The sequence below is a fragment of the Sus scrofa genome, chromosome 3 (genome assembly GCF_000003025.6).
Source record: "Sus scrofa isolate TJ Tabasco breed Duroc chromosome 3, Sscrofa11.1, whole genome shotgun sequence".
In the NCBI taxonomy this organism is placed as follows: Eukaryota; Metazoa; Chordata; class Mammalia; order Artiodactyla; family Suidae; genus Sus; species Sus scrofa.
The window spans coordinates 125423696-125436901 of NC_010445.4; the positions used below are offsets into that span (position 1 = coordinate 125423696).

Genomic DNA, 13206 nt, shown 5'->3' on the forward strand with positions numbered 1-13206 from the left:
GTATGGGAAGTAAAGATCTATCTAATACAAACTGTTGCCAAATCGATCTTCTTAAATATATTCATTATATTTCTCCTTTGCATCTTAGGGCTCCCTTGCCTAAATGAAACATGAAGTCTTCATCCTGGCCTATAGGCCCTCTTTTAAGACATCACCAATTAATCTTTTTAACCCTTATTTTCCATCATGCTGTTCATTCTGGGCAGGCTATCTTATTTCAAAGCATGCTCTTGTTTACCTGGTGTTCCTCCAAAAATGCTTTGTTCTCTTTCTCTGAGCTCATTTTCAAAGAGATTCCTTTTCTGATTCCTTTTGCCTTCCTCCTACCCTCTAAGTATGTCCTCTCTTGCCTGTATCTTTTAATTATGATTATTTAATTTCTCATATTATGCCTTGTTCTGAAGTTTATATGTATACTTCTTTGAATCCTTTTATTTTTTATTTATTTATGTTTTTGGCCTTGCCTGTGCCAAGTGGAAGTTCCCAGGCCAGGGATCAAACCTGTACCACAGCAGCAACTCAAGCCACTGCAGTGATTTGATGCTTAACCTCCTGAGCGACAAGAGAACTCCTGAATCCTTTTATATCAAAAATTTTTTGAGGGCAGGAACTGTGTCTTTTCAGTACTTTTGGCATTCCTATCAGTTCATTGCTGCTTATCTGAAAATAGTTCACCCATATCTGGGAAGATTATCTTCTTTTAGTCAAGTACAGTTTAGTAGGAATATCTGCAGAGCAGCACAGAGAAAGGGGGAAACTCTTACCATGTAGCCATTTGTCACTTTCGCCAGTGATGTATAGTGCCTGCTGCTAGATCATACCTGTGATTGGATTTTTCTTGTCTTTCTTGTCTCTTTATATCCTGCATAGCACAGAACCTGAAACATAAAAAGTTGTCATTGAAGTGAATTGACTGATTTTTCCTGGTCCTTGGGCTCAGGTGCTTCCTCTGAATCCAGAATGCTGAGGGCACACAGACTCTCGGTGATAGGACTCAAGGCAGATATGAGATGAAGCTCAAGCTTTTTTTTTTTTTAAATCTCCCACTGGCTTGCTTTTAATTTAATTGGCTTTAAACTAAGCTTTTAAAGTGTAACCAACAAAAAGGAAAGGGTGTAGAGGCAGTGATTTTCTGACACTTGTCATGTAAACTCAAATTTTTTTGTATCGTATTTTCTTTTTTTGGAGTAAAATAGACTCCTCGCTGGTTATAAGATTATTTCTGAGTTGTGAAACTTATCTCCCTCCCTCCATGCTTTTGTAAGTTCTTTATTTCCTCATTCAATCTTAGCTACCACAACTAGATCAGACAGAAAGCATGAGGCCATTCTTGCATCTTTAGTGGAAACCTTAGCAGCACACAATAACTGCTCTGGATATGTCAAATAGATGCATTGGATCTTTTTATAAAAATAATCTATTATGATTTTTGAAGCCAAAAATAAAGTTGAAAGCCTCAAATGAGGCTTAGAATTTTCGTTAGAATGATTTTCAAAAGACTTTGCCTACAAGTGTTCTAGGAGATTTAGGTACATTTTAGGATTTTCTAAGCATGTCTTAACTACACTTAGGAATGTTTCATCTACCTAAAAAGTTTTTTTTTTTTCTTCAAAGTATATATTAGCTGTAGAAAACACAAACAAATATTAGAAAATAAAAATTGCAGAGAATTCCATCAGTTGAGATAAAACTGTTAACTCTTTTTGAGCCCCTCTTTTTGTTTTGGTCTTTTTTTTTCATACTCATGATCAATTAGATACCATTTTTGCACTCATTCACTTTTAAAATTAGAAACAAGATACGTTCTTTTCTCTAACAAATGGAAATACTGGATAGAAGCAGCATTTTTGTCCTTTAGGTAATCCTAGACTAGTGACATAGAGGAGATGGATGTAAAGCTTCATAATAGAGCGAACTGGAGTTCCCGTCGTGGCGCAGTGGTTAATGAATCCGACTAGGAACCATGAGGTTGCGGGTTCGGTCCCTGCCCTTGCTGAGCGGGTTAACAATCTGGCGTTGCCGTGAGCTGTGGTGTAGGTTGCAGACGCAGCTCGGATCCTGCGTTGCTGTGGCTCTGGCGTAGGCCGGTGGCTACAGCTCCAGTTGGACCCCTAGCCTGGGAACCTCCATATGCCGTGGGAGCGGCCCAAGAAATAGCAAAAAGGCAAAAAAAAAACAAAACAAAACATAATAGAGTGAACTGAGTTGTCTATGGTAGAGTTAGCTGTCATTTTCATTGAGTGTGTCCTATGTGCTAAGTATTTATATTCATTATCTCTGCAGCAATTTTATGAGATCCGGAAGTAGATAAAGTTACTGAAATTTAAAAAGGTTAAGTGAATTGACCACATAGTTCATAAATAGCTAGGACTTTGGCCCCGGTTTATTGACAGCTACGTCCATGCTTTTAAGTAGTATTCTGTGCAGTGTGATAATGAATAGCTACTGTATCTGTTTATCTATCCATATTGAATAAAGAAGGAGCTAGAAAACCAAGGGGACTATTGCCTCTTAGTGTTTGTTCCGTAGACCAAATCAAAGACCACAAGCTGGTGGTTCCCGACTCTTGTGTTTGTCATGAGCCTGTAAAGGGTCCTGTCACAGAAGTTTAAGTGAAATTCAGGCCTCATTAACTAGAGCATCTAACCAAAATTGTCTTTATTTATTAAAAGTTTACAGATCTCATATAGATATAATTTTGCTGAATTGTTGAATTGGATAATTTAGCGTTGTGTCAACCACTAGGCAGCCTCGCAAATGAAAGTTTCTATTCTGTTCTTAAAGGAGCTTAGGAAGCAGACATGTATACAACTAATTATGTTATTAGATTATTGTAAGCGTTTTGAAAGCACAAAGAGGGAAGCAGTTTTGCGTAAAGAAGCACCAGAAATAAAGTCAATAAGCATTTTTCTCATGTTCAAAAAAGAATTTTATGTCTATGTTTTTATTTGAATGGCCCTTCCTTCTAGGTTTGTTTCTGTTTGGTAAATTCATATACTGAAGATTAATAGTTAAATAAATCTTTAACTATTTCCTATCAGCTGAAAAATATGTTTTAGTGTCTGTTCATAGCTATTCTTTACAGCAGAATTCTTAACACTCTTATGGTCTGAATCAAGCATAAATAATATGGTGGTATAAATTGATTGGCTTATGATTGCTTTTTCTAATTAATTAGGAAACGTAAAAATCTTTTTTGTTTTCGGTTTTTTTTTACTTTATTTAAAAAATATTTTTAAATTATTCAATGAATTTTATTACATTTATAGTTGTACAACAGTCATCACAACCAAATTTTATAGCATTTCCATCCCAAAACCCTCAGTGCATCCCTCAGCCCCCAAGCTGGCTCATTTGAAAAACATAAGTTTTTCAGAGTCTGATTTGGCCTTAGAATAAGTGAATGAAGAGTGGCATACATGGAGAAAGCAAGTATCATAGCTATCTCTTTTTAATAACATTTTAAACTTTTTAAAAAGACATTTAATAGCATTGCTGGAATGAGCATTTGCTTGGAGATAATTTGCTAAGGAAAAATCTGGTCTCTCTGCTGTGGAAGAGATTTCTACTTTTAAGACTAGGTTCTTCATTCCCTTGTTGCACCACATGCCCCGATGTTTTCATGTTGCTTTCCCATGCATTTATTTTCAGCATTCTATAAATGATAGCACACCATACAAATCAAAGGAATTGTTATTCTAGTTGAGTAATTTAGTATAGAAGATGGATCTAATCTGTGACTCTTACCATAACTTACTTGGGCCTCTTTTCATGTAAAGTTACAATATATCAAAATACTTTAAATTTCAAAATATTTAAAAAATAAGTGATATAACCTATTGATATAGTAACCTTCGTAATTATAATTTGGTTAGGCAGTTTTCATCTTGGCTGAATTTTCTTTATATATATTTATATATAAAATATATATTTATATATTTTTAAATATATAAATTTTAAATAATTTTAAATAAATTTAAGTGTACATTTATATATTTATAAATTTATAGTTTATATATTTATAATGTATAAAATGTTTATATAATAAATTTATATATTTTGAATATATATGAATTTAAGTAGATAAATATATATTTTAAAAAATATATATTCAAAATATATATGTGCATATTTTTGTCTTTTTAGCACCATGCCTGTGGCATGTGGAGGTTCCCATGCTAAGGATCGAATCAGAGCTGTAGCTGCCAGCCTTCAGCACAGCCACAGCAGTGTGAGATCCGAGCTGCATCTTCCACCCATACCACAGCTCATAGCAATGCCAGATCCTTAACCTACTGAGCAAGACCAGGGATCAAACCTGCATCCTCATGGATACTAGTCAGGCTTGTTAACCACCGAGCCACAACGGGAACTCCTTATATATACATTTTGTTTGTTATATTAAGTACTGAGAAAGTTACAGCTGAAATTACAGATTTCCCTATTTATTTCTTTAGTTGTGTCAGGTTTTTTTGGGTTTTTTTTCCCTTTTACCACTACATCTGTGGTATAAGGAAGTTCCTGGTGGGGGGTCGAATCAGAGCTGTAGCTGCCGGCCTACACCACAGCCACAGCAACGCTGAATCCAAGGCGCATCTGTGACCTGTGCCACAGCTTGAGGCAATGCCCGATCCTTCACCCACTGAGAGAGGCCAGGGATCAAATCCACATCCTCATGGAGACTGTGTCAGATTCTTAACCCTCTGAGCCACGATGAGAACTCTAGTCATGTCAGTTTTTGCTCTGTGAATTTTTAAGCTTATTTATTTGATGCAAACGTATTTAGAATTTTTTTTTTTTTGTCTTTTTGCTATTTTTTGGGCCACTCCCACGACATGTGGAGCTTCCCAGGCTAGGGGTCCAGTTGGAGCTGTAGCCACCGGCCTACACCAGAGCCACAGCAACGTGGGATCCGAGCCGCATCTGCATCCTACACCACAGCTCACGGCAACGCCGGATCATTAACCCACTGAGCAAGGGCAGGGACCGAACCCGCAACCTCATGGTTCCTAGTCGGATTCGTTAACCACTACGCCACGACGGGAACTCCCGTATTTAGAATTTTTATGCCTTCCTGATGACGTAGACTCTTTTTTTTTTTTTTTTTTTGGTCTTTTTTTTTGTTGTTGTTATTGTTGTTGTTGCTGTTTCTTGGGCCGCTCCTGCAGCATATGGAGGTTCCCAGGCTAGGGGTTGAATCGGAGCTGTAGCCACCGGCCTACGCCAGAGCCACAGCAACGCGGGATCCGAGCCGCGTCTGCAACCTACACCACAGCTCACGGCAACGCCAGATCGTTAACCCACTGAGCAAGGGCAGGGACCGAACCCGCAACCTCATGGTTCCTAGTCGGATTCGTTAACCACTGCGCCACGATGGGCACTCCTGTAGACTCTTTTTATCTGAATTATCCCCTTTTTCTCTTTGCCTTGAAATCTACTTTGTCTCTTGTTAATACTGTTCTGTCAGCTATTTTATACTTGCTGTTTGCATGGTATATCTTTCTTTGTCTTAATTTTACTCATTTTTCTCTTTATTCTTCAGATTGATTTGTATTCCAGTTCATTGAATGTCCTATATCTCCTCTGTTAAGCCCTTCCAAAGAATTTTCCATTTTAGTTATTTTTCAGTTAAAGAATTTGCAATTGGTTCTTTTTTTTTTTTTTTGGTCTTCTTAGGGCTACACCTGTGGCATATGGAGGTTCCAGGGTAGGAGTCAAGTCAGAGATAGAGCCACTGGCCTAAGCCCCAGTCACAGCAACGCGGGTTCCGAGCCTTGTCTGTGGCCTACATCACAGCTCACGGCAATGCTGGATCCTTAACCCACTGAGCAGGGACAAGGATCAAACCTGCGTCCTCATGGATCTAGTCAGGTTCGTTATCACTGAGCCACGTCAGGAACTCTTGTGCCTATAAACTCTACTCCCCTTTTGGTCTTTTAGGGTTTGGTGTTAATAGGTTTGGTTAGGTAGTGCTAGAGTAGGACTTGCTTTAGAACATGTTTTTTTCTCCTAAGATGTCTCACTTGGATAACTAGGAAATTATTAAGGTTTCTCTAGTCCTTTTGGCTGGAAATCAATTATCCCTGCTGTGCTGTTTAACATCTGGTGTCTCTGTTCTGTTATCAACCCCATGGCAGTTGCTCTTGTATTTACTCTTTAGTATTTACTCTTTAGATAATCCCTACCTTTACTGAGCTTACCATCTAATACAGGGACTCAGCTAATACAAGGAAACAACATTAAAAAACGGGGGAGTTCCTCTTGTGGCTCAGCAGATTAAGGACATGATGTTGTCTATGAGGATGCAGGTTCCATCCCTGGCCTCGCTCAGCCGGTCAAGGATCTGGCATTGCCATAAGCTGTGGCGTAGGTCACAGATGCAGCTCAGATCCAATGTGGGTGTGGCTGTGTGGCATATGCTTCAGCTGCAGCTGTGATTTGACGCCTGGTCCGGGAACTTCCATATGCCATCAGTGTGGCTGTACAAAGGCGGGGGGGTGGGGGTGGGGGGAGAAGTTATGTCATCCTCTAGGAAGAAAATAAATTGAGTTCTAGGATAGAGAACAGTGAGGCTATTTCCACCATATCTTCAGTTCTTTCCTTCACTCTAGTATTGAACCCCTCAAAGTTATCCATGAGAGCTGGAAGCAACTTCTAAACTCTTGTTAATGTTTGGAAGAACTTGGGCTCTCTTTCCATAAATCACAGATGTTCTTCATGACATCTGGAAAGGTGAATCCTTCCCAGAATATTTTTAGTTGAATTTGCCCAAGATCCGTTAGAGAAATCACTTTATGGAAGCTATAGCCTTATAGAATATAATAATGAGACTTGAAAGTCAGGATGATTCTTTAATGCTTGGGCTGCAGAATGAATATTGGGTTAGTAGGCATGAAAACAACATTAACAGCATTCTACATCTTTAGTAGAGGTCTTGCATGACTAGGTGCTTGGTCAATGAGCAGTAATAATTGGAAAGGAATCTCTTTTTCTGAGCACAGGTCTCAAATTATTGAGACCTTAATGGGCTTCAAATACTCAGCCATGTTGTCAAGAGATGCGCTGTCATCTTTCTAGGCTTTGTTGTTCCATTTATAGAGAACAGATAGTAGATTTAGCATAATTCTTACGGGCTATGGGATTTTCAGAATGGTGAAAAAGAATTGGCTTTATTAGTTCCTAATATGAGAGTCAGCCTGTATTTTGAAGCTTTGAAGCCAGGTATTTACTTTTCTAACTGTGAAAGTCCTAGATGGCATTTTCTTCCAATATATGCTTGTTTCATCTGTGTTGAAGATCTGTTGTTGAGAGTAGCCACCTTTATTAGTTATTTCATTTAGATCTTTTGGGTGACTTGTTTCAGCTCCTACATCAGCACTTGCTGCTTCACTTTGCTCTTTGATGTTTTGGAGAAAGTTCATGGGGAGCCAACCTCTGCTGGCTTCAGTCTTCCCTTCTGCACCTTCCTTACTTCCTTCAGCCTTCATAGCATTGAAGAGATTTAGAGACTTGCTCTGGATTAGGGTTTAGCTTATGAAAATGTTATGGTTGGTTTGATCTTCTCTTCAGACACCAAAATTTTCTCCATGTCAGGAACAAAGTTTTTTTGCTTTCTTATCATTTATGTGTTCGCTAGAGTAGCGCTTTTAATTTCTTTCAAGAATTTTTTTTTTTGCATTCACTACTTAGCTAACTGGCACTAGAGGCCTAAGCTTTCATCCAGTCTTGGCTTTCAGTATGCCTTTTTCACTGAGCTTAATTATTTCTAGCTTTTGCTTTAAAATGAAAGATATACAGCCCTTCCTTTCACTAGAATACTTACAGACCTTTGTGGGGTTATTAATAGGCCCAATTTCCATATTGTGTCTCAGAGAAGAGGAGGCCCAAGGTAAGGGGAAGAGACTGTGAGCAACTGACCAATGGAGCAGTCACAACACAGCCATTTATTGATTAAATTCATTGTCTTATATAAGCATCATTTGTTGCACCTCAAAACAATTACTGGTCACAGATCTCCATAACAAGTGTAATAACATTGAAAAAGTCTGAAATATTGGGAGAATTACCAAAATGTGATACAGAGACATGAAGTGAGCAAATGCTGTTGGAAAATGGCATCAGTAGACTTACTCAACTCAGGGTTGCCATAAACCTTCAATTTGTAAAAATTGTAATATCTACAGAGTGCAATAAATCAAAGTGCAGTAAAACACAGTATGCCTGTGAAAAAGGTCAGACCAAGGTGGCATCAGTGGAGGTAGTTAGAAATGGTTGGAGTCTAAAACTATTTGAAGGTAGGACTGTTGTGATTTGCTGGTGAGTTTTATGAGCTGTATGAGAAAAAGAGGAGCCAGTGTTTTAGCCAGAGTATTTAGAAGAATGAAGATGCCATTTACTGAAATAGAGAAGACTCTATGAGGAATAAATTGGGGGTGAAAATTTGGAGTTCCGTTTTGGACATCCCGTTAGATATCCAAGTATACATGTGAATAATTATTGTTTATTATTAATTATTCAATAGATGTTAATTATTATAATCATTCTTTAAAATATTTATTGGCTCTGTGGCAGAGTTTGCTATGTTATAGTCTGTGATTAAAACAGTAAAAGTAGATGCTGTCCTTGCCCTTGTGAAATTAACAGTCTAATGAAAAGGATAAGAATTGATCATATAACCATATTATTGGTAGTTTTCCCCTTAAAAAATAGCCTTTTAAATAGGATACCTAGAAAAAAATAAGGATAACTTTACAAAATTACAAATAACTCTTGATGTCTAAATTTATTAGGTTCTTATGTTCAAATTGTGAGGGATACATGTTTCTCAATACATGTTTCTGTAAGTTTCTCATTGAGCAACACCTTATTCTTACAGTTGGTTAGCTTAATTAACATGAGGGAATGAAGCTTCAGGAACTCAGTTTTATTTAAATGAAATGAAATAGTTACATATTGAATCTGGCATTTAAAGGTATATCTTTCATAAAATATTTAGGCTGTTGGGAATTTTCTCCTTTTTTGTATGCTTTTATTTTTTATTAGTTAGTGAAGGATCGTTTTGTTTTGTAACTAAAGTCTTTAAGATGAGTATTATAGTATGAATCTGTTCACCTTTTTTTCATAAAATCAAGGTATTAATTCTTGTGTTCTAAAAAATCAACAGGTTCGTCATAAGGCATCACAGAAGGTTTATGCTATGAAGCTTCTTAGTAAGTTTGAAATGATAAAAAGATCAGATTCTGCTTTTTTCTGGGAGGAAAGAGATATTATGGCCTTTGCCAACAGTCCCTGGGTGGTTCAGGTAAGCCTACTAATTTTTAAAAACTTATTTCCCTTTCTTGTAAGTGCCTGTTATTCATAAGAATTGAGTTTTTCATACTAAAAGATCTGTATCTCACTGATATAATAACAGTGCAGTTATTTTTGATGATTGGATTCATTATACTTGCTTAATCTTCCTAACAGCATGTCATATAGACATGACATGTCATATGTAAATTGTTGTATAGATGCACCTGTCACTTGCAACTTTCACTTTTTTAATTTCTTTGTAAAGAATTGGATTGATTACCAGTGTACCATTGTTCCCTGCCTACTCTTTCTCCTGATTTACATACTAGAAACAATGGTTAGCTTATCTTAAAAAGGGGGCAAATTCTACATTAAAAGTTTTGAAAATTCTTCTGCAGTCCTTTATATATTACCAACAATGTAAGGCAGTGTTGGGATTCCTAATTTAGCCTCTTGGATTTGATTGTAAAGTAAGGAATTTATGGTTCTGTTTTGCTTCCTTTTCAATTATATTCCTCACTAGCTTTGCTTCTTTAAAGTATTTTTTGTACCAAGAGCTAATAATGCAAACATTTTGATCTAATGTCATGAGTAATATTAGGTATATACCAAAGCATATTTAGAATGCTAAATGATCCTGAGTTTGATGCCATGTTTGTGGAAGGTGATTTGGAGGTAAAAGTTTTGCCACATTGATGATTATGTCATTTAAAAACTTATTACTCTGCTTTTTTTATGATGTTGAACCTCAACCCTTCCCCTCCTCACTTTATTTTTTTTAAGTGTAGCTTGTGAATAGGAATTCTGATATGTTCCGTTAACACTAATATTTCTGTAGCAAACTATATATCATGATAATTTACTTGATTAAGAACTGATGGTAGCAAAGTAAGGTATTAGTCCACTTTTAGCTTTATAGTGCCTTTGCAGTTTCAGATTCATTGCCAGTTCTAGTTTATCATTTTGTTTGCTGATGTCTTTGATCCCTAATTCTGGAGAGAGGACCGTTATAAAAGTGTATATTGAGATAGAGAGTTAATGGGCTGTGAAAGCAAATCAGTAGTGAAACATGGCGCGCTTGAAAAAGTAGTAGATTAGAATCCTAATTTTCATTTGTTTACCTCTAGTAAAGGATAATGGTTTATGGTACCATGTACCATTGTATTATTAATATGTATGAAATGTGTAACTTTTTGGAAAAACGTCAAAATAACTGACTTATTTCTGTTTATTTTGTTCAGCGATTTTCAGTATATTCATAGAGTTGTGCATTCATCACTACTACCCAATTATAGAACATTTTTCACAAAAAGAAACCCTGAAGAGATTAGCAGTTATTCTCTAAACTTCCCTGCTCAGTGGCAACCACTAATCTGCTTTCTGTGTCTGTGGATTTCCTTATTCTGGACATTTCATAAAAATGGGACCATAAAATATGTGGTCTTTTGTGGCATCTTTACTTAGCATGACATTTTCAATACTCATTCATGTTATACAGTATATCAGTACTTCATTCCTTTTTATGACTGAATAATTTATTGTATGGATATACCACGTTTTATTTCTTTATCAGTTAATGGACACTTGGGTTGTTTCTACTTTTTGGCTATTATGAATAATGTTGCTGCAAGTTTTGTTTCATGTGGATTTTGGCACATATGCGCACACATTCCTGTTAGGGATCTACCTTGCAGTGAAAAAAGTGGGTCATAGGATATACCTATAATCAATTTCAGTAGATTATTTCAAACAATATTCTAAATCTCAGTCGTTGTTTCTTTTTTTTTTTTTTTTTTTTGTCTTTTTAGGGCCACACCCATAGCATATGGAGGTTCCCTGGCTAGGGGTCTAATTGGAGCTATAGCTGCCAGTCTACACCAGAGCTACAGCAATGCCAGATCCGAGCCACGTCTGTGACCTACACCACAGCTCACGGCAATGCCGGATCCTTAACCAGGGATCAAACCCGCAACCTCATGGTTCCTAGTTGGATTTGTTTCCGCTGAGCCATGATGGGAATTCCTCAGTCCTTGTTTCTTAATGGCTGTTTAATATTTAATTGTATGAAGGCCTGCATAATTTGTTACTGTATTCTTTTTGAAAGTAGCTCTTTTCATTTTCTTATATAAATTATGGTGCAGTATAAATTTTTGACCCATCTGTATTTTTAAGAGAATATTCTTAGTGTGATTTGAATTCAGTAGATGAATATTGGTACTTTTTTTTTTTTTTTTTTTTTTTTGCTTTTTAGGGTCACACCTGCAGCATATGGAAGTTCCCAGGCTAGGGGTCAAATTGGAGCTGCAGCTGCCAGCCCCAGCCCCAGCCCCAGCCCCAGCCCCAGCAACAGGGGAACCGAACCTCCTCTGTGACTCGCACCACAGCTCACAGCAATGCTGGATCCTTAACTCACTGAGTGAGATCAGCGGTTGAACCTGTATCCTCATGGATACTAGTTGGGATCGTAATAACCCTCTGAGTCGCAATGGGAACTTCCGTTGTATTTTTGATATTATAAATCTTTGCCTAATCCAAGATCGTAAAGATTTTTCTTCTTTGTTTTTTCATAATATTTTAATAGTTTTGACTCATAAATTTAGTTCTGTGATCTATTTTAAGTTTTGAGTATGATGTGAAGTAAGCGTCTAAAAATGTTTTTTTTCTCTGTGAATATCTAATTGTTCAAACACCATTTGTTGAAAAGATTTCTTTCCCCACTAAATTGCTCTGGCACCTTCGTAAAAGAAAAAAAAAATCTATTGACATATAAATATAAGGGTTAATTACAGGCTGTCAGTTCTGTTCCATTGCTCTGTATGTCTGTTCTTGTACTGTACCAGTACTGTGCGGGTGACAGTTTTGTATTGAGTTTCGAAATTGGGAAATAGAAGTCCTTCTGCTTTGTTGTATTTCAAGATAGTTTTGGGTCTTCTAGGTTAATTTTATTTCCATATACATTTTATTATCAGTTTTTTGATTTCTGGAAAATACTTGCTAGAATTTAGAGTTTGCATTGATCCTGTTGATCAGTTTGGAGAGAATTGCCGTCTTTATAGTAATAGCGTCTCTCTCTCTCACGAACACACACACTTTCTCAATTTGGTAACCAGCCTCTTAATACCTTTTTAGGTATCCCTTCCTGCCCTACCTCTCATCACCTTGCATTTTAAAATTATTCTGATTTTGGCTTGTGTCTCTCAATTTTTGTATCAGTAATCATACTTAATAAGTTTTTCTAGAGTCTTTATTTGCCCCTTTTTCTGTGTCTCACATGATCCTCTTATTTGGACTTACTCATTCTGTCAAACTGTGTTCTTAAACAGTTCTTTCAGAAGTGGTTTGTTATCAGATTTCTAAGAATATGCATGATGTAATACATAATTATTTTGCCGTCTCATTGGTTTTTTAAAACTGCCATATTCTAGGATCAAAATCATTTCTCTCATAATTTTGAAGATACAGCTCTGGTTTTTTTTTTTTTTTTTTTTTTTGTATTCTGTGTTAGCTGAGATGTTTGTTGACTACATGATATGTGTTTTTGTACGTAGGGTACCTATTGTCTTTGGCAACTTAGGATTTTTCTGCCAGATTTCTGAGAGTTAAGCATTGGCTGTCTTAGTTTCCCTATGTTTCATTTGAGGTCCTTTCAGTCTTAGATTTTTTTACTTTATTCATTTCTAGAAATTTTTTGTTTGCTGTTTCTTACTTTCGTTTTCTTCTGGTCTGTGTTTTCTCTCCCAGAATGCTTTTAGATAGATTTGGAGCTTTGCTAACTTTGCTCTTTTTCACCTCTGAATCCTTCAGTGTGTCAGAGAAAGTTAAATTTTGCTCAATTTTCCAACTGTATAATTTGTTTTTCTCTTATCATCAGTTGTATATTGAATTCCAAAGCTCTAGATTTTTCCGTATCAGCCT

At 36.6% G+C, this 13206-nt stretch overlaps 1 protein-coding gene across 10 annotated transcripts in view; it reads left to right on the plus strand.

The window, feature by feature from the left end:
* ROCK2 (Rho associated coiled-coil containing protein kinase 2) overlaps positions 1 to 13206 on the plus strand; it is a 140306-nt gene that overhangs the window by 70633 nt on the left and 56467 nt on the right. For all 10 annotated transcript variants that reach the window (XR_002342861.1, XR_002342860.1, XM_021087837.1 and 7 more), the window contains exon 4: positions 9164 to 9301. Coding sequence is in view for 8 of the 10 variants with exons in the window: in XM_021087837.1 (XP_020943496.1) it covers positions 9164 to 9301 (138 nt within the window). In the remaining 2 variants the exon portion in view is untranslated. The remainder of the gene's footprint in view (positions 1 to 9163; positions 9302 to 13206) is intronic.